This window comes from Oreochromis aureus, linkage group 14, assembly GCF_013358895.1.
Source record: "Oreochromis aureus strain Israel breed Guangdong linkage group 14, ZZ_aureus, whole genome shotgun sequence".
Taxonomy (NCBI): Eukaryota; Metazoa; Chordata; class Actinopteri; order Cichliformes; family Cichlidae; genus Oreochromis; species Oreochromis aureus.
This window is the reverse complement of record NC_052955.1, coordinates 37,623,291-37,649,051: the sequence shown is the minus strand read 5'-3', so window position 1 is coordinate 37,649,051 and position 25,761 is coordinate 37,623,291. Positions and strand designations below refer to the sequence as shown.

Below are 25,761 nucleotides of genomic sequence, written 5' to 3'. Positions count from 1 at the left end.
TTTATGGTCCTCATACACACACAATACGGTAATATTACCTTGAAGCACAGTACGTATCACTCCGCGAGGCTCCTCGGTAGCCGTAATGCTCCGACAATCCATCAAGCGGTGCAGCTCTGTAGCTTACCAAAGTCGAACTAAAACATTTTTTGACAGATTGCTGAGCGCTGTGTATCACATAAAACCAGTTTGCGGTCATCAAGCACAACCAGAATTCATACAAAAGGCGCGCAGTCAACTTTTGAGAAAATGACAGGATTTCAGGCCGTGCATGGCGTTAGCGTGGCTAGCTCGTTAACACGTTGACACCGTCCAGCCCCACGCACGGGGCGATGCGCAGTAACTCGTTAACGGAGATTTGCCGTGTCCATCTTGTCGCTGCCTGCAGGTGAAGCGATGGGGGAGGAGGGGGAGTTGTGTTCAGTGAAGGAGAGGCGAGGTCGAGTAACGTTGCATAGAGACAAAAGTGAACGAAAGAGAGGCAAACTTGCGGCTTTGCAACTATAATTATAACGTAACATAGACTATATCGATATAAAGGATATTGTCACATCTTATATCTCGTATAAAAATATATCGATATTTTTTTTTAAAAACTCGATATATCGCCCAGCTCTAGGACGGGGCAAAGGTTACCACTCTGTACAGGCTCATTCTATAAGTGTCTGGGAACTGAGGAGATGAGTTATTCGATTATTGTATTTAGTACCACTTACTTTTCCAGCCTATTGTTGTTCAAAATGGCATGTTACACTTTTGGGGGGGGGGGGGTGTCAGTGTTGTATGGTGAAAAAGATTTGTGTTTGCATTCTTTTTAATTTACATTTTACTTGGGATTTGAAGAAAGAAAGAAAGAAAGAAAGAAAGAAAGAAAGACAAGAAAGAAAGAAAGACAGAGACAGACAGACAGAAAGAAAGAAGGATTGACATGGAATGGAGAGAGAGAGAGAAAGGGCTCTAACAAAACCAATGTAAGCTTATATACTAGGGCATTTAGTGGAGTTTAACTGTCAATAGCACCTTGAAGCAACTGTTGTTGTGATTTGGCACTACATAAATAAAATTCAATTCAATTTAATTCAATTCAATACTTCACATGGGGGAAATTGAGAAAATTAAAAGGATTTTGGGCCTTACATTCTCACATGTCAATTGAGTACAAATTCCAGATAGGAGCCCCAAGGGAATGCAGGTCTCTGGTACATGGAGGGTGACCTGAGCCTGCAGAGGTGCAGACACGAGCTCCTCAACAGAAGATGAAACACTGACTGCTGGCTCCAGCTAGCCACAGAGACAACCAGCAAAAGCAGTGTGAGTAAAGCATGGAGAGAAAGACAGGGAATGAGGGGAAGAACAGAGAAGACACAGTCAACATGGAAATTCAGATGAAAATATTGCAGAACATCAAAGTAACAAGAAGTGCATAAACATTTAAGTGGCAATGGAAAAGGGAAAATGGCTTTACAATGAGTAACCATGACACTGAAATAATTCCCCTATGTAATGAGAATGTAGTCAGTTGAAACAAATACAGTTATTGGCTAACTGTGAAAAGTTGGTTATATCACTCATGAAAGGGAATATCCTACAAAGCTAACTAGGGAGATTTACTTTTGAGTTTAATGTATTCCACAGGAATGTCTTAACCAGAACTCTCTCTGAAACCCTGTGACATGTCTATAACAAAATCCACAAGTGGGTGTTTCTGTAGTGTCCACAGCTCTAGCAGCTCCAGCAAAATGACTAAATTTAAAGGTAACATAATTTGACACTGCATCAGAAGTCAAGCAATGATAAAGAACTGTGGGCCCAAATCATGTTTATCAGGGCAGTCCAATTTTCAATGTTTCCAGTAATTTTTCCATTGTTTTGAAATATAATTTTAATAGAGTACAAGTTTTTATTGTCAGGATAATGAGCAACACAGTAGTAAATGAAATTGTTGCAAAAAGAGTGTGAGAGTGGAAACATCATTCCACTCCATGACTTTCATATAGCAGTTGTCATGTCCCAGGTGAGGACAGGACAACAGATATCCTACTAATGATGATCAATGTGATAAATAGTGATGTATGCTAACAGCTTTGGTGAAGTTACTATTAAATTAGAAATGAAGAGGAACATTTCTGAAATGTTAAAAAAGATTACAGCACGAGAAAAAACATGGGCAGCAGAACTAGCTCAGAATCCGCTCTTTTTTTCTCCAACACTGCTGACAGACTTGGTGTCCATTGCTTAACTTAACCTGACCTTTTGCAACACAGATCGTTATAACTGCAAAAGTGCATTTGAAGGTTAATTAACATTTTATCAAAGATACAGAATTCAATATGAACAGGAGAGATAAAAAACTGTCTCACTGTCTTTAGGAGAATATTTTCTATTAGCTGTCACATTAGTGGTGTTTACCTTACCAAAGTGACTGAGTGGGTAGGGTGTGGAGATGCAAGACTATGTAACATTAGACCAGTTAATCACAACAAAAGTTGCCTCATAGTTATTTGGTGATAAATAAATTAAACAGAATTTAACTGAATAACTTTAGCAGCTTTCAGAGAGCAACTTCACTTGGTTTAACTTGGTTTGTGAAAAATGTTCACCACAGCAACTTTCTCCATGTTCCTTTTTACTTTTCAATTAACATTAATTAATTAATTCATAATAATAAGCATTCTTTTTTTTCTAAAAACTAAGCTGTTTCATGACTTTAAATCAACCGTTTCAGCTATTCTGAATTCCCTTTGGTGAAACTGTTTTTCTCTTTAATACCCTGACTCAATGACACCACTGGCAAAGCACTAAATAACAATCAACGGGAGCACCTCTTGAAGCATCTCTATGCTTATTTTTGGAAACTTGCACCGGTGGCACAGCCAGGCTGAAGACATGATTGTGTGAGTTTTTATAGCCATTTCAATGAGATATCAGTGCAGACGATCACAGGGCTTCAGACTATAAAGAAGGAGATATTGCAACAGCTTGAGAGATGATACTTTCTCGAGAAAACTCTACTATGATTTACTTCTATTTTGTACTCCTATGCCAGCACTGATGTAAATCTAGAGGTAACACCTGGCACTTACAAAATAATGACAGCAATAATGGGCTCTTTACTTTTTTGCTACAGGGTTAACCGTCCCTTACTTTACATGGCATGAAAGTTTTCACCACCGGTTGCTTCATACCAGCACACTGTGTTATTGCCACATGCACAAATCTGAAGTGTAAAAAGAGCCACCCCTTTACGTCGGTGCTTTAACTTGCCTAATCGTCAAACTGCTTTAGACCATGGGGGAAGTCAATACTGCTGGTTAGATTTTTTGATGTGTACATGTACAAACACGGAAAACTCAAAGGCAATATTATCTGGTTATTTACAGGGACACCAAAGATCTTCATCAGGTGTCGCTGAGCTTCCTCAGTTGGACTGACTGGTGCCTCCTACAGGTCAAAGCACCAAAATACTGAATCTGAGCACACTGACACAGATGAAGCAAAGCCCACAATTAGACACAGACAGAAATGTCCTCAGCAGATGGATATGTATTTTAGTTATGTTTAGTCATCTTTAAAAAATAAATAAGTACATCAGACATCCTCATTGACTTCACTCATGTTTTCCACAGGAGACTCAAACACATACAATGACTGTATCAACAGCATAAGCAGTTTGGGTTAGCCTGGAATCCATTTCAAAAACACCATGTTTAGTAGTTCTGTAGTAGCACTACATAAGGAGTAGTAGTAGTATATAAGTAGCTTCTGCTTCAAACAGCACGTATGCTTTAAAAAAAAACTGTGTAAAAACAGTGTGACAGAGTAACACAGTGTATTACTAAAATTGGCAGTACACAATCTGGAACAAACCAAACAGAATGTGTGAAAAAATTAAGAGCGCTAAAGAGAAAATAAAGAGAGAAACAGGCAGCAGACCAGTTAGTGTACTTGTCTGTGGGAGCATCTTTTTCGAATATGATGTTTTTTCTTTTTGTTGCTTTTCCACAAAGCAGCAGTGCAAACAAGGCTTATTATCAAAGGTTAAAAACTAAAACTGTCCTCCTTGTTCATTGACAATAGACTTAACCACAAAAATGACTCAAGAGTCAAAAACCTCAAAACTAACAAGCGTACTTAAAACCATAGGAGTTTACATAGCAAACCCAGCATTCTGTAGAAATGACTAAGCTGTGGACGTACACAACTTTGTGGTTTAATGATTACAAGAATGAGAAATACTGGTTGGATATAATAATATTTCCAAATATAACACCACCTGTTGCTAAGCTGATTAGAAGCAGGGTATTCATAAAAGAGCCCATGTTGAATGCCCAAAAACAAAAGGTGTAAAGAAAATGACCTACAGTTTTTCAATATAAAATGTCAAACAATTAAACATATGTACATTAAGTCAATTGACTAATTATTCAAAGTGACTTCATCATCTACTGGCAATTAGCTCAAGAGACTCCAAGTTAACCTTTTTCCTTGTGTGTTGCAATATCTTCTGCTCATTTGTCTTCCACAGCTTTTTAAAAGTGGCTGAGTCTAGCCACTGTGAACGCTAACGTTACACATAAATGTGGTGCAAACACTATTAGCAAACACTACAGTGCTCTTTCACTCCAAACATGCATTTTAAATGCTATGCACCCAACATCAACAACACCATGTCCCAAAAGTCAAGACGACATGCCAAGTGTTAAACTGTACCTCTTTTTGACTAACAGTAGGTTGCTGGATAGAAACAATTCCTGTAGGCGTAGAAGACAGTGGACCAACTCTGGGCAGGGGAGGATTAGGGCTCACAGAGGTTGATGCAGTGAAACATGATTGGGGTTCAGGTATAAAGTCAGGAGCTGGGATGAAGCCCATAACTGGTGTGAGAGATAAAGGTCGGGAATGAGGAGATTTGGAAGAATCTGAACCTGAGCCCACAGTTGCTTTGTTAGCAGGGTTAACAGAAACCAGAGAAGATGTGATTTCCTTTGTAACTGGAGAAGAACTGCTGGATTTGTGTTTAACATCCTGCAACTCTGGCTTGGCTTTATCTTCATTCTGCTCCTTTTTTGTCTCCTTCAAGTCAAGTTTTTCATCCATCTTCTCACTTATCTTGTCTAACTCCATTTTTTCTGGTCGGTTATCCTGAAATATTCTTGGAAGGCACTCCCTTGTTCTGCCTCTGATCATAAGGCTTGTTAAGCCCCTTGAAATATCATCTTTGTCTTCTGTTTTGATGACATCATGTTTAAAAGAGAATCCTGGCATCACTTGGGTTTGGGACACTGAGGTTGCTGCTGCTGCTACTTTGATTGTGTCAGTAGTAGGCTTGCCTACTTCTGTAACTTTGTCAGATTTCTGTGCTGGTACAATGTTCTCATCTTCTGAGGGTAAAACCTTCCTCACAACACGACGAACAACCTTTACTACTTTCTTACGTGTGTAACCCTGGTCATCTGTGGTAGCCATTTGGTTGGTGCTTGTGCCTGGAAGGCTGATGATACCACTGGCAGTACCATTGACTGTGCTTTTTCCCACCACGCAATTTTGTTCTTGCTCACTTAAATCTGGTTCAAGCTTCTGAGGAATTTGTGGAGGTTCAGGACTTTTAAGTTGTGCCGCCGTCTTTGATGGTGGCTCAGGACTTTTGAAGTGCCCTTGGACTTTTATGGGTGTCCTGACTTTTGGTGGGGAAGGACTCCTGATCCGGGCAACTGACTCTGCAGTAGGACTTTTTGCCCTCAATAAACCCCTGCCAGGATCTAGAGCTGGTACTGACTTGGCTCGGCCAGGAATCCCATCATTGTCTGACTACTCATAGAGAAAAAAAAGGAATTACAAGAATGCAGAAAAGTAATGAAAATCCAAGCATTATGTCTTATTCTATCAAAGAATAAAAATGTTGGAGACTAGTAACAGAGAAGAACAGATATTCCTATAACCCTATAACGCAATACTGGAACTTCCAATGACTTTGAATTTAGCCTAGAAATCCAATGCCTAGAAATGGCTACCAACCAGAATATCACTAAGAAATCAAAGGCTTTCAGGACAGGTTGAGCAAACATCACAGTTCCATTTTGCTAGACATGGTACTAATTTTAACACTAAAAGGGTGTAAAACAACATGTAATCAACCCAAAGGTTACAAGGTTAGCATCCCCCATCAGGTCCAAAGGTCTATCTCTAATGACATATTTGCTCTCCTGGAACAAGACATCTAGCCGTCCACCTTTTGGTGAAGGTTTTGGGAGAGTGCTAGTTGCCAACTATCAGCTAAAGCATGTTAGCATGATTAATCCAGTACACTACAGGGATTTAACTAGTATTGAATGAGTTAAAACTAAAACTTTGTGGCATTTAAGTTAAAATATATGCTGATGCGAATTTGAGTATTCCAGTTATTATATATTAGGGAAGAGCTAAGCCTAGATGTTTAGATAATGATAATAATTAAGAAGGTTTTCAACTGCAATGTGTGTCAAGCATCATGAAAGAGCAGAGGCACTGGTGGTCTGACCCCCAGCTATTGAAACTACCACTAGGGGCATGGAACATCACTTGTCTGTTGGAAAAGAAGCCTGAGTACATGGGGTTGAGAGATACTAGGTAGATGTAGTCGAGTTTGTCTCAACACACACTGTGGGCTCTTGAACTAGTCTTCTGGAGACTGAGGGTGGCTGGAAAGTACTTAGATGTAGAAAAAAGTGTGTCTATGGAGTGCTTTGAGTGCTGAAGTAGAGTAGAAAAGCACTATATGAGAACCAGTCCATTTACCATTTACGCTGTTCCAATTTAAATTTGCCGTGGTGAGGCTGAGAGCAGGGGTCAGAATACTTGTATCCCACAATTCGGTGCATGTAAGTTAGGGTTTTGTTCCTGGTCAACACCTGGTCGGTGTTGGGGAAAGTGTCCTGACTATCACTGCCCTTTAGTGGTCTCAGGATCTTGTATCTTTCTGCGGATGATAAGATTTTCTGTCGACTTCATCAGGGGTGGCCTGATGAAACACTTTTAAGTCTGAGGCCATGGTTTTCAAAAGGGTGGAGTATACCCTCCAGTTGTTGACCCAAGTATAGTTTTTTAAGTCTCTTAGGGACATGTTCACAAGCGAGGGGAAGGGGAAACGGACAGGCTGATCTGGGCCACAATCGCAGTGATACAGACAGTGAACTGGTCTGTTCTGGTGACAAGAAACCAAAGCTGACTGACCAGTAGATCTACGTTAGCTCTACATCCCTACACTCACCTATGGCCACAAGCGCTAGGTAATAACTGAAAGAATGAGATTATGTATACACTCAGAGTAGAGCCATTTTACATCAAAAGGAGCCAGCTGAAGTGATTTGGGCATCTCACTAGGATGGTTACTAGGCACCTCTTGAGTGAGGTTTTCCAGACATGCCATGTCTGTCACAGTCAGTGACAGATTAAAGTCAAAGTAGCTATTTATGGAAAAAAAATAAATTAATTACAAATCTGCAGCATTTCTGTGTTTTACACTGTTTTGAACATTCTATACTTTTGCAAAGGTTCTTTGATTTTCATAGTGTTATTACAACTAACTAATGCAACAACAAAACTTTCAATATATATATTTTTTAAATGTGTTTATTTCTTTTCTCACTTTTTTATTCACTAATTAATTTTTTTAACTAATCTTCAATTGTAGTTTAAATAATTCAGAAATATTTACATTTGCTTTAAAATTTATTGTCACAAATATTTCAGAAAGTGTTGTAAAAAAAACATTTTTTTAAATATATTAGCAGATTTAACCTAAAAAACAACAAAGAAATAGATGATGGCAATATATACAGGGTATCTGCCACAAAATGTGTCATCCTAACACTTCAACATGAAATATAATACAAAGACCATGCTAAAACACTGGATTTTAAATGTTAAGAACCAAGATGATTCTAACATGAGAGCCAGAAACTCTAATTAATACCATTCTTTACTTACACTTTTGTTTGCTGGCTTGTTCTCTTCTTTAATCTAAATGTGTTGAACAGGAAACCAGATCAAAATCTTATAGCTTAGATTCATTGCACACCATGCAAATTTCAAAACATGCACATATTCTGAGAGCCATCTTTTGCATGAAAATATTTTTATTTCAGTGCAATGTAATGTGCAATAATGTGCTGTAAAAATTGTCTTACTATTTCAAGAGCTGAAACTGATGCACTTAACTAACGCAATTTAAATGCAGTAAGTATAACATAAAATAAGTGAAAGCCATTAAAATCTGAAGTGGGGTGCCACACCAAATGCCACACAAATCCAAACATACAGATGTTAGTACACCATGGTAGTCCCATCACACTAATGTGCTCTACTAAACATCTAAACAAGACTTCCCTTTTGTTCCCAGAATGAAAAACGAGATGAAAATGCCATGTTGGCTGATCTGCTGTCATGGACTGTGATGGATGAGATGAAAGCAGGTGAAGGAGGCGGAGGAAAGCTAGGAAAGGAAGATTACACATAGTTAAGAAGAAACTTCTTCACACACCAGGACGCACTGAATTTTCAGTGTAAGTAAAGTTTTGTTTTTAATGGCAAAGCACTGAGAAAAACAAAGAATGAGCACAAAATTAGAGCTTATTCTAAGAAATGTAAACATATTTTGTAAAAACAACTATACAAAATCAAAAGTAACTCATCCTACACAAGTAGGATGATAAATAACTAATCTTGATAAAAGTTTCCATAAGCATTGCCAAGGACATTGTGAGTGCCAACATCTATGTGGTGTATACAAATATTTTATACAAATCCCACAATCATATACATTTGTACATTTGACAGTTAAATTGAGCACTGTGTCATAATATAAAATAGAACATCAAATTAAAATGGTGTATCACAATGTCACGTACCATAGTACTATACTACTATAATGATTGCAACATACACAGCAGGTATAAATAAGTACTGACTATGTCACTAATCAAGGTGCTATTGATATGAAATTATCACCAGATGTTGGTAACGACCCATCCAAACTATTATTATATAGTATTGAACACATCAAGAAAGAGAGCTGCAAAAAGGCATTAAAATTCATTGGTAATTAGAAAGCAATCCTGCCATTTCGTGCAAATTAATATCAGCTGGTTCAGTCTCAAATGATGGCCTATGAAAACCAAGGTGTCACACAAGAAACTTTTCATGATTGTAAAACCAATGAGCTCTCGCAAGACCTTCACAATCTTATTGTTTCCAAACATACGATTGGCACTATTCCAGTGAGCACTGTTGGGGCTAAGGTTGGGCGATATGTAAATATTTTCCAACTGACAATCGTCAGTCCAATAACTAATGACAGGTGATATATTCACGTACACGCAGACTTTTTGATGGGCAGAGCAATGTAATCATCCACGGACTGATTTGCGCGTTTAGAACACAGAAGAAGTCCAAACATGGACGAACTAATTGTCAAAATGCACACTGGAGGAGAAGGTGCAGATAGAAATGGACTGTTATCTCAGCAAGGGGGTCGTAGACGGAGAAGATGATCTGCTTGCTTGGTGGAAAATGCATGAAAAACATTTCCATAAACCATAAACCACCATAAACTGGCCATGGCCAGGTGTTCCCCACAAGATTTCAGACAGAGGTTGAAAGGAATTATTAGAAGGGTTATCCAAGAGCCAAAGATCACTTGTGGTCAGATTCCATTGCTCAAGAAAAAGCATGCTGAAACACGTTTAAAATCTACTAAACAATATTTCATCAAGCCTGTGAAATACTGGGAGAATATGGTTTGGAGCAAAACTGAATCTTTGGATGACATAATGCAACCATTTTTGGAGGTCAAAAGGCACTGCAGATCACCCCAAAAACACTATACCATCAGTGAAGAACAGTGAAGTTTAGAGGTGAGAACATCACAGCTTCATTCATCCTGTATAATTTATAGACATTGTTACATTCACATTGATTCACAATCTATTGTAACATTATTTTCATTTTATCTGAAAATAATTTTTCATATCTGCCACAAGCTGATAAGTTTCCATTCTTTCCAAGAAAACATACATATAAAGTAAGTTAACTGGGACCACTTACCGACCAACACCTGAGCAGAAAAATGTGGACAACACAACAAGAACCAAGGAAGTTGTATCGTATAATGCTACTTTCAGATGGCAAAGCCCTCAAGCTGCCCCCCTTGTCCATCTCTAGCCAAAAATAGTGGCAATGGCTGTAGAGCATCAAGGCCCCATTCTTGTCATATATATTCAGCAGAAGAAACCACTTGTTGTAAAAAATTAGTTAGTATAAATAATTCTACCTGTAAATGAAGAAGTCCCACAACTTCTGTATTATAGTAGTCCTCAAAAAACACAGACCAAATCAGTAACTGGGTAAAGAGGAATAGATCTGAAAGACCAGCCAGAGACATACAAAGTGGCGAGTGAAACAGCAGGGCTGACAAGAGAGGGAGCACTATGATAGGCTGGCTATTCCTGATGGTGTACAGACAAGAGTTGACAGGGACAGCTGTTGTGATAGGAGGCTGCTAAAAGGTAAAAATAGGAGCCCGAGCCTTCCAGTTTTCTAGACAGCTCTGCCATTCACTCCCCCGACCATTGCCACAGTCCAATCACTTGCCACACTGCTCAACCACACATGCTGCTCTAGTTGGTATCATCTCAGCTGCCTGCCTGCGTGTGTGTGTGTGTGTGTGTGTGTGTGTGTGTGTGTGTGTGTGTGTGTGTGTGTCTCTAACTGCCTATTATGAAGGTCATCCCAGGCACATAGACGAGATTTTATTTGTTGCTTATTGTGGCTTTATATATGAGGCTGATGCTGCAGGTGTTACATTCACTTCAGCACATGAAGTAATTACAACAATAAAGGCTCTAATTATTTTTCATCAATGCTGCCACATGCAACTTCTCTCAGCTCTCCCGGCCGGAGACTGACAGAGCCGGCCCCAGGACAGAGACTGCGCCCCGAAACCATGAACCTTCATCTGTACCAGATAAAGGACCTTCTTAACTGAGAAGCCCAGAGAAGAGGGAAACTAGAGTACCGTGGTCTGCAGATTCGCGTGGTGGAGGACTACTACCCGGAAGTTCTAAATAGACGCACGGAGTACCCAGAAGTGATGGCCGAGCTGTATAAACACATTTCTCCTACTTTTGGCATATGTAAGGACTTTTGTTCACATTTAGGCATTACAGATTTGTCTTCTTTTCTCTTCTCCCCTGCTATCCCTCCCACTGAAGTCACGGGTAAGAGGTAAGTGGAACCAAGATCTAGGCCATTTGCTTTTTGAATTTTCCAAAGACTGCTACATTTTGCCAATGGTAGTTCACTCTTTGTAACATAGTACGCTGTTCTAAACAGCTTTTTCAGGACTTCTTGTTGTGCTTGGTTTATTTTTAGCATATTTTTTGCAATTGGTGTTTGTTATGGGAAAGATACTGCAGACTGAGCAATAATGCATTTCTTGCACTTCTCATGGATTCTGATGGGGTCTTTCTTAAAATTACTGGTCCCAGTAACAAAGGCACTTGTCGACTCAGATATCGAGGGAAACTCACGACACACCCGGCAGAACATTATGTTATTTAGCTCGTCATATTCCAGCCAGAGAAATTCTTTTGTCCATGAAACCAAAATGCTACGCTTTCTTTTTGCCTCATAGTCTGATGTGTCATAACTTTTCCGTTTTGTGGTAGGCTTTTCTTTGGCTGTCCCTTCTTCACCCTGACCCGTCTTATTTGGCTCTGCAGAACTAAAATTCCTGCGTAAAGCCATCTGCTTTTACACACGCACACACATCACGGTCAGCGATTCTCTGCCCAAACAACCTCTATCATATGTTTAAGTTTGCTGCGGGAGATTTCACTTGTCATGTTTGAATAAGTAAGCTAATGAGTGATAAGACCATGTCAGAGGAATTCCGTCACTCACCAATCAGTACGTGTGATCGCAAAGTGAAAGTGAAAGCAAAAAACAAGCGCAAATTCAAACGTGATTTCAATATGTCACATATTGACAGTGGCTCATCGATGCCAATGACATAATTACCCAGCTACAGTTGCGAAAAAATGCAAAAGCATTGACATATATTTTCCTTTCCTAGGGTAGCCCGACGGGCAGGGCTGAGTTAGATTTTGGTAGCCCGACTGGAAAAATCGCTAGCCCTGGGATGTCGGGCTAGCGATTTTGCGAGCCCTGTGATGGTATACTCAGATTAAAAACTGTTGCTTTAAGTTTTTGAGAAATGTATTTAAGCCTGTATGTATACTTTTGAACCTGTGCAGATTACAGAAAATCCTAAATAACATCAACTTCTGCACCCAGTTTTGGTTTTTTCAAGTAATTAAAAAGGAGCGCTAGAAAAATCACTCCACCACGGAAAAAAACAGTTCAAAGAAATCATTAAAAGACCAAAATTCCCATGGCAATCATTAGGGCTGTGCGATATGACCAAAATCTCATATCCCGATATAAGACATTTGTCGTCCCGACAACAATATAAATATATCACAAAAATTTTACATTTTCTGCAAATTCTGTAAATCTCGGGCAACTCGACTTGCATAAAGTGTTTTCAGGTGGGCGTCGTGTACCTGGAGTCAAGTGTTTTGACCGATGCATGAAACTACACATTTTTAGACATAAGTTAGAACGGCCGCCATTTTCTTTGTGCGTATTTATTATACGTTGTGCTGCTGGGAAAAACCTGTTCTAACGTTTGAGTCTAAGCACCTGACGGCTCTCTGTTCTCTTGGTTCAACCTCATCTTCACTGGGCATGCTGGTATTCTCTGTGCCTGCATCCACGTAGTGACTGTAAGCGCCATTTATAGCTACTTCATGTTTTTTGTATTTTAGGTCATTTGTTTGATGCATATTCTAAAATTTGATGTTTGAGAATAATGTATTTTATCATCATTTCAGTTTATTTTGAAAAGTCTCAACAGAATCTTCAGCTTTATTGTGAACGGTTTATGTGGAAAATAAACAAGCGGACGGTGGAGCCACACGTTGGGTTTACCGTCGTTGTTGCTAACGACAACGCATAAAAACAGTCACTTGTCTGTCCGTAGTGTGGTTATTTTAAATATAAGAGAAAGAGAGAACTTTAAGCAATTAATATAGCCACTACAGTGACCATCAAAACGATGAAAAAAATATTGCCGTAAAGAGTTAATTTTGCAACACCATGAAACAAACAATAGCGTAATATGAAACGATAGACGTTTTCATATCATCATCATCATCATCATGAGTGTATGTCAACTTTTAAACATAACTGTATATGTAAACACAGAGACAGAACTTGCACAGCACTACAGTACGAGCTTGCTATAATGACAAAAGATACATCGATCGCATAGAGCAATAGTCAGGAGAGATCTTAGCCATTATTTCTTAGAACTTCCGAGTTGAGTTACAATGCCATGTCCCATATAATGGTAACGTACCTTCACATTTAGTCCAGTCATCTTGTTCCAATTCAATTCCTCATCTAGCACTACAGCTATCTAATCCTACAAAACCTCCTATTTTATCAACTCTCTCTGCTTTTAGATTTTGCACAAGACATGTTACATGTGTTGTGTGGAGTGCCGGGGTTCTAAGTTACACTGTCTTCCTTTGTGAAACCAGTGTATACAGCAAAGAGGAAGAAGTGTAAAGCAGCTAAAGGAAGGCATCACAATGAAAAGCAGAAGCAGAGTGGAACATGTTAGAGGAAATGAATGCTTCTCTCATGCTGCTAGCAAAGGAAAGAAAAAAAACCCAGGTCTTATCTCTGTTCTGTCAAAACTGTGGTACTTTTATTATTTGAATGAGTCCCAGTTAAGTGAAGTCTGTTCTCTTATGAGTAATGTTAATTACTGTTGTTTTTAACAGGAGTTTTTTATACTAATGCTGTGGCTTTTCCTAAAAAGGACACACGTTTTATATATATGTATATATATTTGTTAAGTGATTGTTTTATTAAGTAAACCCTGTCTGAGGCATGTTTTAATTACCACAGTCATATGTTTTAGAGATGCGCCGATTGACTAGCCACTGACCAGAAAATTCCCATTGCCAATGTCCTTATTGGTGGCCAACTGGTCAGGCTCAGGTTGGTCTGTTTAATGTGCAACATACGATGGAGGCAAAAAGTAATGCACACACTCACAGCCACACAAAAATATTGCATAGAAGCTCCTCACTCTGAGTGAAGATGCAAAGTTCACCAGGGGTTCAGGGGTCAGCCCCATGAAAACATTGGTAACAACAAACCTAATCAAACAGTTTAATCCTCTTCACCCAGCTGAACATGGACATTATAAAGACTAAAGAAAGGCAAAGTGTCCAAAGCTAAAGCTATCCAAAGCTTAGAACCAGCCACAAGCCAGCAGCCTCTCTATGTGCAAAAGATCAAATCAGGAGAATTATGGAAACAACTAAAAAACGAAAAAGCAAAAGGCATCAACAGGTACTTAAATTTTGCTATCCTACTCATTGAGCACTCACAGTACATTTTACTGCAACTGTCAGGTGTATAAGCCTGTGAAGGTTCTCAGTCATCCAGATCACGGTAATCTAAGGAGCTTGGAAAGAAAAGCGACTGGACTTCTTTAAGTTTCTTGAATATGTTACACCTCTCATCCGAGACACTTCTTCAGTTCTAAGCGCAATTGCCGGAGAGTCCCAGATATTTAAGCCCTATTGGGAGCAGGCAGCAGGTAGCAGATATTGACCCCCTAGTGGTCTGCATTTCCCCACACTTCTGATCTTTCTCCACAAGATGGAGCCATGGAACCAAAAAAAACCAAAAAAGCAAAAAACACTTCAGCAATCCTAAAACTACAGAATATATTTTTCTGCAGTGGCTTCCACATTCATCCGGGAAGGGAATGGGAGACTGACGTAGATAAGGTACAAACACTTTATGATAGCTTTAGCCAAGATGAAAGAGAATGAGGGTTAGGGGAATGGCAAGCTAGACTTCCTTTGGAAAGAATGCAGCCTAAAGAAGAGGGTGGTGAATGAAGGGAGAAATGCGCTGATGTAACATCTCTACGGTGACTCTGTGTATCATGAATAGCAAAGTCCTGTATACAGCGGCTTGTGTGAAATCAAATCAGATGAGATGAAATCAACAGTCTGAAATTTGACCCAAATCGGTTAAATAGTTTTTTTCTAAAAATATTTAACTAACATCTTATTTATATAATATTTAGAATGATAAATACTTAATTTATTAACATGTGGAAAGACAAAGATAAGGTAAAAGCAAAGCGTGAGAGCATAGCCCAGGCTTTTACCATGTAAAAGTGAATGGTATGATATGGCCCAGCCCTAGTTATCACTCATCTCAACCCTAATGAAGAAAGCTCAAAAACAAATCAACTTCAAGTACTTGTTGACTTCTAAAGAAGAGCAACACAAAGCTTCTTAACTGAAAACATCACAATGGGATGATCAAGACCTAAGCCCGGAAAGCTCTGCAGAAGATGATTAAAACTGCCCAGAATATCATTGGCACCCATCAGTAGAAGAAGCTGGGTGTTTGCCATGCCAGATCCAGCACCCCAGCTACAAAGTGTTGATTCTTTCCTCATATTATAAAATTAAGAAGCTAATCCTCAACCCTTGATCATGAGAAAGAATCTAATGACAAAGTGTCTAATAATCTTGACAATAAAACACAGCACTTTTATACTGATAAGGAAATACTGATTCATGTGTCATCCACCAGCAGCCTACTCTAATTGAAGATAACTTGAGGAAAACACTGCATACTGGTGTAAATCACAAACTACAGTGAAACTGTCAGTAGGGCTGCTCAATTAATCGAATTTTAATCTCGATTACAATCAGGGTTTTCAACGATCATTAAAAATGACTGAGCCGATTATTAGCACCTCCCTCGTGCTTTACTCTCGCGCTGCTCCGTGTGGCAAATTGAGCGCACCTCTCTGCGATTCGAACACGCGTCACAACAATTAAGAGGACCCGAGGGAAGCTCGGAAAGCTAAGCAGAAGTTATTTGAGAGGAGAGGATAATGGCTGCTGAAGAAAGAATGCCATTGGTTGAAAAGAGAGGTAAAAACGACTTCAGTGGTGTGGAAACCAATGTTCCTCTAAGCTGCGCGACGTGCGCAATTGCGCACTGCTGGCACGGTCTCTGCAAGACAGAAAATCTGCGTTGCGCACAAAAAAATCTAACCTGAATTGAAATTAAAACTTTAACAATTCTGTTTTGCAGTGTTAGTCAGTAAGTGACTGGCTGCTCCTGTATGGGATTAGAACGATGCCACCTTATCCCATAGTCCAGCCAATAATGCGATTCACATTCGTGATATACGCAGCCAATCAACGCCGCTGACAGGCTATGACAGCGCCCTTATGTGCCGACACCGGTGTTTTAGCTAGCAAAGCGGGCGTGGCTGATGTGGAGCGAAGCCACGCACGACAACGTGTCCAACCACTGGAGATGTGAGCAGGACAGACGGAACAATTGACGGAAAAAGTGTGGACTTTATACCAGTTTTTAAATTGTGTTGATAGGCCACGTAAAAACAGAGTTATAATAAAAATATATGCAATGTTTGGTTTTCTTCCTGAATACTATCGTTGTTTATATTTACTGCGGAAAGAAACGGTAAAAACGGCGTTTTATAAGGAAAACGCTCGAAAGCCTGTGAGCAAAAACAAAACCAAATTAAAGCTGCAAGCAGCGATATGAGGGCCCTCTCACACTTCGCGCGGCGTCGAGCCAAGCCCAACACCTAAAACCAGCGCTTCCGATCTGATGTCACATTGATGGAATTCATGCATTTAACCACCAGCTAAAATTTCATCTCATTCAACCATTATTATAGTCGTCCCACTAGGTGGCGCTCTAACCATTACTGACAAATGGCATAACAAACATTTCCGAGCTCGAGTCTCATCACGCCTGCGACCTTTGGGAGAGATTGGACATTGTGTTTTTGAGCGACAGCAGGTTACTGCTTTTGGCGAGTGATTGAAACTCCACGTGCCGCCATGACCACCCCGTTTCCCTGAACGTAAAAGCTTCGCAATTTAACATCACAAAGGTCTTTAGATTCCACACACAGGAGATCGCGTAAATCTAATGAAATCCCTTGGAGGAGTTCGTCAAAGTATGAGGCCTGAAAAGAGGGGAAAATGTCGCCAAATTTACACATTAATTTTAAAATGGCTGACTTCCTGTTGGATTTGGGATATTGCTCCAAGAGACTTTTTGTACATCTTGATATCTCCAATAAGCTTGCCAGGTTTCAAACTCATACATAAAACACAGAGCAGGGGCTGTTGTTTTGAAATTTTGTAGGGGGCGCTGTGGAGCCATTTTGCGCTGTTCAAGGAAAATGAACATATAAAAAGAAATCCCTCATCACATTAGAGGTGTGCGCCAAATTTCAAGACTTTTAAACTTTTCAAGCCCCTCAAAAGCCACTTCATCTTTCATGGTGAACTGTGTTGCCACCAGGGTGCGCCGTTCAGTTTATAGTCACAATTTTCTCACTGAAGCATCAAGAGGGACTGATGGTGATATTCACCGCTTTTGAGGTGGCCACGATGAACCTGTGAAAATCAGTACAACAAAATGAAAGACATGACATTTCCTGGTGCCACTAGGTGGCGCTCTACGTATTCCTGACAATGGGCATATCAATCTGTTCAGGGCGGGTCTGACATCATCCCTGTAAAATCTGGTACTGATCAGATTGGATTTCATTGAGTTACACTAATTTGTTTCTTCATGGCGAGACCTCAATGTTCGCCATGCTGCTGGGGTCACACCCTTCAGCGAAAACTCACAGTTTTCTCTGTAACCCAAGACCAACTCCTTAAGGCTTTCCTGGAGAAATTTGAGGCTGCAGATGTCACCCATTACAATACTGTACCCCAAAGTGTAAAACATGACATTTCCTGTTCCCACTAGGTGGCGCTGTCCCTGGTGTCAAATATGGCAGTTGAAATATGTTCAGGGGTGGAGCCTTATCATATGTGTCCACTTTGGTCAAGGTCGGACAATGTATGACAGAACGAGAGGCAATAAGATTTTCATGGCGAGTCATCGAAATTCGCCGTGGCGCCACGGCCTCACAGTAACCCGAAAACTCAAAAGCTCCGCAATTTAACATGGCCCAGGGGTGTAGTTGACACTGACCAAATATGAAGCTTGTACGATGAAATTCCAATGAGGAGTTCGCAAAAGTTCGAGGCATGGAAATGGCAAAATTAGAGCCAAAATGTCACCTTCACTTCCAAATGGCGGACTTCCTGTTGGGTTTAGGACATGGCCATAATAGACTTTTACGTGCGTCTCCGAACGTTAGATATGTGTTCGAGTTTTATACATGTAGGTCATACCCATCTCGGGGCTCGCGTTTCTCATTTTTCTAGGTGGCGCTACTGAGCCAATTTTCCCTGGACATGTCTCACGGACATTAAAATACGTAAATTTTCACCAGACCTGACGCGCGCGTCTGCAAAATTTCATGAGTTTTCGAGCATGTTTAGGCCCTCAAAAGGCCGATTCATTTGCCGAAATAATAATAATAATAATAATAATAATAATAATAATAATAATAATAAGAAACAGAGCAGATACAATAGGGCCTTCGCACTTTTGTGCTCGGGCCCTAAAAACCCCCCACCCTTTCCTATTGGTCGACCAATCAAAAAATGATATGGCAACGTGGCAACTAGTTATTAAGAAACGGGGGGAAGTTTTAGGAGTGACGGCGGTGTTCTGAGATGTGAGAGATTTGAGACGTTTAGCGCAAATCTTGTGTAGTTAGTGTGTAGTGTAGTCAATAGTTTTGTTGTGTGTGTCAGAACAATGAGGCGGCTGCTGAATGTTACAGGTGTTACAGGAGTGATACATCTCCTGTTGTCAGGCCTGCAGGTATCAGGCTGTTGTTCTCCTTTATCTCATAGTGGACAGAAATTATTTCTTTGGAGTGGCACAAATAATTTGTGTGGCATCAGATTTGATGCAGAACAGCTGATTGTTCTGTAAAAAGTTTGAAATGTTTATTTAAAAAAACGCTGCATTAAAAAAAAAAAATAGCTGCAAAAAACTTTGTTTGCCAAAACTGAGTTACTTTTTTGAAGTAGTAACTATATAATTAATTGCCCAACATTGGTCATTATATACTGTATTTTGCAGACAGAGAGTTATAGGACTCTCCCAGACCACAGACTCATACTCATAATACAAGTCAGAGCTTTATGAAAAAAAAAAATGAAAAAAAAGAAAGAAAGTTGTGTTTTCAAAATTGGAGTTCAAGTTATTTTTACTTCCAATAGTGTTAACATACTACACAGGTCATGAACAGGATTTTTTACATTTTCATTGTAAGTGGGCTAAAGCAGTTAATTAAAAGTAGTCTAACATAAATGTAAATGCTGTAATTTGATTATTTTAATAAACCATGTAACTTGGATGGATTAGATGCTGGCGTGACCACAGTGCACACGTCTGATGTCGCTCACAGTGGTCCAAGGGACGCTCAGGGAGTTTGTGTGTTCGCTCAGACACATGAAATATTTGAGGGAACATTGGTGGAAACATTATGGGTTCGCGGAGTCAGACGTGGATCAAATATTGTGCAGTATTTTGAAGTTCACTAAGCATAGATGTTTACATTTTTCATTTATTTTTTATATTGCAAACATTTGCACTGTAATCAGTATTTGCACACTATTTTATATTATTTTTTGACAATCTTTAAAGCCATTATTCAATACATTGTTATTGTTAAATAAATATCGTCAAATAATCGAGATCTCAATTTCAGTGAAAATAATCGTGATTATCATTTTTGCCCTAACTCTGCCCTAACTGTCAGCTTTATTATTAAATTATATAAAGATATAAATTTATCTTATTATTGGATATAATATAAAAATCGATACATGATTCAATTCAGTGTTATTTATATAGCGCCAGATCACAACAACGGTTGACTCAAGGTGCTTAATGATTGTGCTTGTTTGCAAATTTCTTAATTATATCATTCGATCTCATGACTGCTCCATATTTTAATGTTCAATGTCTCATACCACGTATGCTGATAGCAATATCTTTAACCTAAACCTGAATCTAAACTGAACAAGTCAAAGGTCCCCATATTTCCTTATTCCCAAAATATTACACTTTGTGAAAGGAAGACTGAGGAATTTCTAAGGAATGCATAGGCATAACAAAAAAGCAGATGATGCACCTTACACACTAACAATCAGCTCCTGTATTTCACATCTGATTCAAAGTGCAAGAGATGTTAGGGGCAGCAAGTACAGGCCAGTGACTGCTGCCAAATCCAAACAAACAGCATCATTGACTAAAACCGTCAGCATCATGAAAGCTAAAAGCATGTGTGGTTCAATGGAATGTATTGATGACATGATGATGTCAGAAGAAATCAGGTTGCAGCTTCTGAACACATCACAATCCATAATGGATTTAGGTTGTTGAAAGTGTGTTCAAAGAGCAAAAGGGTTCTTTGTTTATGTCAACTTCAGGCCTTAATTATTATTTTTTTTCCTCAGCCGGCTGTGTTAGTCTAGAAATGGTCATCAACTTTTCTACCCACTTCAGTGATAGATTGGCAAAGCTGTGACACTAACACAAAGGTAAGTGAAAAACAACAAAACAACAAAGATTACGTCTTCACAAGGTTTTTACTAAGTACTTGCAGACATTCCATACACAGCTGGGTAGGATTGTTTTCCTACCGGAATCCATTTTGGTTTTTACGTGTGTGTCAAATAAACCCAGAATAATTGACTTTATTTGAGAAAAATTGGGTACATTACTTTTGATCTGTAAATGACTCCTGATATCACTCAAATTTACTAAGAGATGAGCATGACTACAATTCATTAATTTATGAATTTACAAGGGAGTTGTGTGTTTCGGTAATCTGTAGTTTTGTCAAGTCTGAAAAAAGGTCTTGACTATATAATCAGGGTAACACTGACTTGGGCTGACCCCCCCCAAAAAAACCCCCACAAAACACAACTTATGTCAGGGATAAAAATCACAGTAGAGTACAGGATACAATAATAAATAAAAAAAATTGTTTCAAAAATTACATAATCACCACCTGTAAGGTTTCCTAGATGCATTTCAAAGGTGACTGACTCTTTCAGAAAAAAGAGAGGTGGAATAGATTTTATATACCTTAAAGCTTCAAACTCAGTATGTTATATTTCAGTAGTATTTTGCATAGTTAAAAGTAATTACCATATCTGTAAATTACTAAAGTGCTATATGCAAGCCGTTAGTTAGGTGAACACACACACACACACCATAACATATGACTGAATACCGTAGTTGAGTTTCATTGAGCGGCACAAGTGTGGTCTTTTTAAGTGTGCATATATTTATAATACACTTTTCTTTTTTAATTTCTATAGTACCTTTCCTTTCAGTTACAAGGAGCTTCACAGGCTGGACGGTCAGATAAAAAATACAAGTTAACTCAGCGTATTAAAAAGTTTTTTGTTTGGTTTTTTTAAACCGGGCCCCAAGACCATAATTTAACCTTGCACTAGGTGAAGAACTGGAGCTCCATCTGAATCCACTTGAGTTTAAAACAAATATGAGCCAGAGCATGTGCTATTGGTAAATGAAAGTGATTAATGTGACTGATTCACTCTGACCACATCTTGTACTAAACAACAACTTAGTAGCCACACCATGAAATCACTTGTGTATGTTTGAAACACCCCTGCCACACAGAATGGGATGCAATTCATTGCAATCTGTGTGGCACTAGTGGCTTGGTGAGTTCTATAACTCAAATATCACAAGACAGTATACGACCCAAAAAACAAGGAGCATGCTTACATTTGTTGCAATGAATTCCTATTCTTGCATTTTTTGTTTTGGGGGGTTTTCATACAGGAAGTTTCTGCTGTCAAGAACAAAATATCTAAATGAGTCATCAGAGTTAATCATCACAATGATATATACTTTGGTTGGCTTGACCTGCCACTTGCTGCACAAAATAAAATGGAAAAGTCTCATGTGAAGGACACGGCAGACCCGATAGCATGAACATGCTTTGCATCCATTATTTACACACACGGTTGCCGTTACAACACACACAGAGCTGGAGCTCTCCCGCTGCCAGCTCAACATACCAACAACAACCCCAACCACAGGACCCAGTGTAATACTTAAGTTGGCGGGGCATGATTGCAGATGCCGTGCAGGTGTGTGCACCTTCTCTGCACGGCACCGCAGGCCACGCCCCACCACAACTCATTACACTGCTCATTAAGGTGTCTCTCAGCAATACCGTAGGGCAGGGGTGTCGAACTCCAGTCCTCGAGGGCCGGTGTCCTGCAGGTTTTAGATCTCACCCTGTTTAAACTCACCTGAATCAAATGATTAGTTCATTACCAGGCTTCTGGAAAACTTCAAGACATGTTGAGGAGGATATTTAGCCATTTATTCAGCTGTGTTGGATCAAGGACACATCTAAAACCTGCAGGACATCGGCCCTCGAGGCCTGGAGTTCGACACCTGTGCCGTAGGGTAACAGGAAAAAAAAAAAATCACTCAGTGATTCTGTTTTATCCCAGTATTTGTGATATCTGCAGAATGACAACGGGTCTGTAATTACTGCAGAGGAAAGTGCAACTCCCTATGTCCCAAAGGGATTCCTTAAATAAAAAGAACACATTCAGTTAGAGTGTTACTTTTAATTAAGTATTATTATATAGAGGGCATAGATCCTCATCAACGTAGTGGTGATACACACTAAGACTGGGGATATTTCCTATATATTTGTGTTTTACTTCAGCTTGTTTCCAAGTCTACAAAATCATTTTAGTTTTAATTTCTTTTTAAAGTCTAGTTTTTGTTTAGATTTTATTTTTATTTTAGTTTTAGTGAATAATAATAGCGTTGACAGGGAAACATCCAAGTGTTTCAACGGAGACAGCGTGTTTTGACCATGCTGCTGTGTCACTGTGCTTAGTGTGTAGAAAAACGAGAGTGCTGACGGTGTGGTTTTCAGGCAGCAGCAGCAAAACTAACAGAGACAGACCAAAATAAACTGTGGTATCAAACCAAGACATGGACTCTGGTGGTGTGCTAATCCGCCACTTTTCTTAAACTCTTACACACATTTCTCACCTGCTGAGATCTAGGTAACTGGCTTCCTCAGATATGTGGTATTCATTTTAGCACAACATTATTAGCATTAACAATATCTCCACAGCAAGTATGTTTGGACTTTTTTCATCCAGGGAATAGATCCGGTTCCTGTGCTCCACTCATTGACAGGACAGAGGAGCAGAGAGCCATGAGGAATTAAAAATGAAACAGCAGCCCATCAGAGTGAATGGACTATAGGGGTTAAGACTAACCAATAGCATGGATGGAATTCACTATGGTGAAAATATACTTTAACCTCCTGTGGACATAGAGCTGGGCGATAAAACGATAACGATATGTATTGCGAAATAACTTTTTCTCGATAGAAAAATTAAACTATTGCGATAGACCTCATCTCTCTTGTCCTCTTAAAAAAAAAAAAAAAAAAAAAAAGAACAGCCAATCAAAATTAAGTAGCGCAGAGCCGAACCAATCACAGCCGCAGCGTCACGTCACATGACTTGTTACGTACAGCACAAGCGCCAAGGCGCACATGTGTATTTGTTTTTGCAGCCGGGCCGCCCGGGTAATGAAGGAAATGAGTTTGCTGACTAGAGAAAAATCAACCGAGACCGTAAGCGAAGGTTACCGAAGAAAAAACAGATGATGGTTCCAATGCTGGAGAGAGTGTCAAACGGAAGGGCCACAGAAGTTCCGTAGTGTGAAGGTATTTCGCTATTTCAAGTCTGACAAAAACAGAGTAAGCCGCGACTGTAAATTGTGCGAAAGCAAGTCTGGATATACAATAAAGCGGTGCATGCTCAATCTCTGACTGAAAGCGCTAATTCGTCATTCGCTTTTGTCAGACTAAAGTCACTGTTAAAACTGTTTGAAAAGCTAAGCTATACAACAAGGAGAGATTGATGCTACGTCCACACGCATTCGGTATTTTTGAAAACGCAGATTTTTCTATGCGTTTGCACCTTTAAATCCACACGCGAACGGCGTTTTCAGTCACTGAAAACGGAGATTTCTAAAAACGCCTGCCAGGGTGGATATTTTCGAAAACTCCATTTTTGCATTTACGTGTGGACAAGAAAAACGGAGAAAACGCAGCGTCAAAGGTGTGCGCCTTTTTTGACGTCACACTGTGCGCCACGTTATTGTTTCGGTGAAATGAATTTCTACAATACTGTTAATTGTACTCTCTGCAGTGTTTAAATGCTTACATATACACACATAGTTACTGTCCCTCCACACATACGACTCGGTTCTGTTTCTATGCCCCATCTTTGTTTACTATTTCCTACCGAGGCTTCTAGACTTCTGATTGGCCAACATTTCTACACGGTTAGGAATATATCGCCACCTGTTGCTTTGGCATGTTCCTAGCAGCGTTTTCCTTCATTTCTGCGTTTACGTGTGGACGGGATTATTTTTTAAAACGAAAACGGAAAATCTCCGCTTTCAAAAATACCCGTATGCGTGTGGACGTAGCCTGAGAATTTCCTTTTAGTTCTCAGTTTATTTGATATTGACAAAAGTTAGTCAATTTTGTCTGTTCTTCTGTAAAACGACCTAAGATTTATTTTTAGAATTAAAATTTTGTTTCTAAGTGGAATTGACAATTTAGTGGTCTGTTTTGTTTGTTCTATTTTGAAACTTAAACGCTTTAGCGGCTGCCTTTTGTGTAGTTTGCAATATTTGCCTTTACCTGAAACTGAAGTCTCATGTTCCTTAAGTACATCTACCCTGTTGAACTTATTATGGGAAATAAATATTTTAATTAAAACAAGCTGCTAATTATTTCACATTTTACTTGTGAGCAACGGCACATTTAAATCTTACAAATATAGTTATTTGGCTTATATCGTGATATATATCGTTATCGCCTGAAATGAAAAAAACATATCGTGATATGAAAAAATCTTATATCGCCCAGCTCTATGTGGACATCACATTTTAGGTTGTCTAGACCACAATACTAAATTTTGCTCTACAAGGGCTTGATATCCACTTACGAGAACATTATACTGCCACTGCTCTATCGAAAATGAAAACGACTGTCCTCATATGTGGATATCAGGCCCTTGTAGAGCAAAATCAGATAAAAAGATAATTCTTTGTTTTTACATTCATCAGATCCCAAACATCCCAAATAGCAAATAGAAATTAAAAATGCATGCCATGAAAGAGTTTGGGTCTTAGGAGTAGGGCTGGGCCATATCATACCATTCACGGTAATACCGGTGTAATTTTGGGCAACGATAGGAAAATGAAATATCGCGATAGAATATGGGTAAAACGCGCATGCGCAGTGCCTATGTTTACATACGCACATGGCGGCGACGCAGAATGAGAAGAGCGAAAGCGGATCGTTAAATGAAACAGATGAACCAGAATTGGTTTGTAAAAATGCTGCAACTTCAGTGGTGTGGAACTGGTTTAGCTTTCGTCCGTCAGACACACAACAAAGCACTATTTTTGGTAGAGCATGCAAGCGGGCCGTCGTTATTACCGTGTTGTTTGGAAAATACGGCACACTTAAAATCAATCCTTTGATTTTTCTGAAAATCGACAGTGTCCCTTATAATCCCGTGTGCCTTATGTATGAATTCTGGTTGTGTTTACTGACCTCGA

General features: G+C 39.4%; 1 protein-coding gene across 8 annotated transcripts in view; it reads right to left on the bottom strand.

The window, feature by feature from the left end:
- The window catches only part of myo18ab (myosin XVIIIAb), a 149,194-nt gene that overhangs the window by 106,768 nt on the left and 16,665 nt on the right, over positions 1–25,761 (bottom strand). Inside the window, exon 1 of one of the 8 annotated variants that reach the window (XM_039622633.1) lies at positions 13,457–13,615. The exons of the other annotated variants lie outside the window; for them this stretch is intronic. Coding sequence (XP_039478567.1) covers positions 13,457–13,477 — 21 coding nt within the window. The 5' untranslated portion in view covers positions 13,478–13,615. Of the gene's footprint in view, positions 1–13,456; positions 13,616–25,761 lie in introns of those variants that run through there. 8 annotated transcript variants of the gene reach the window in all.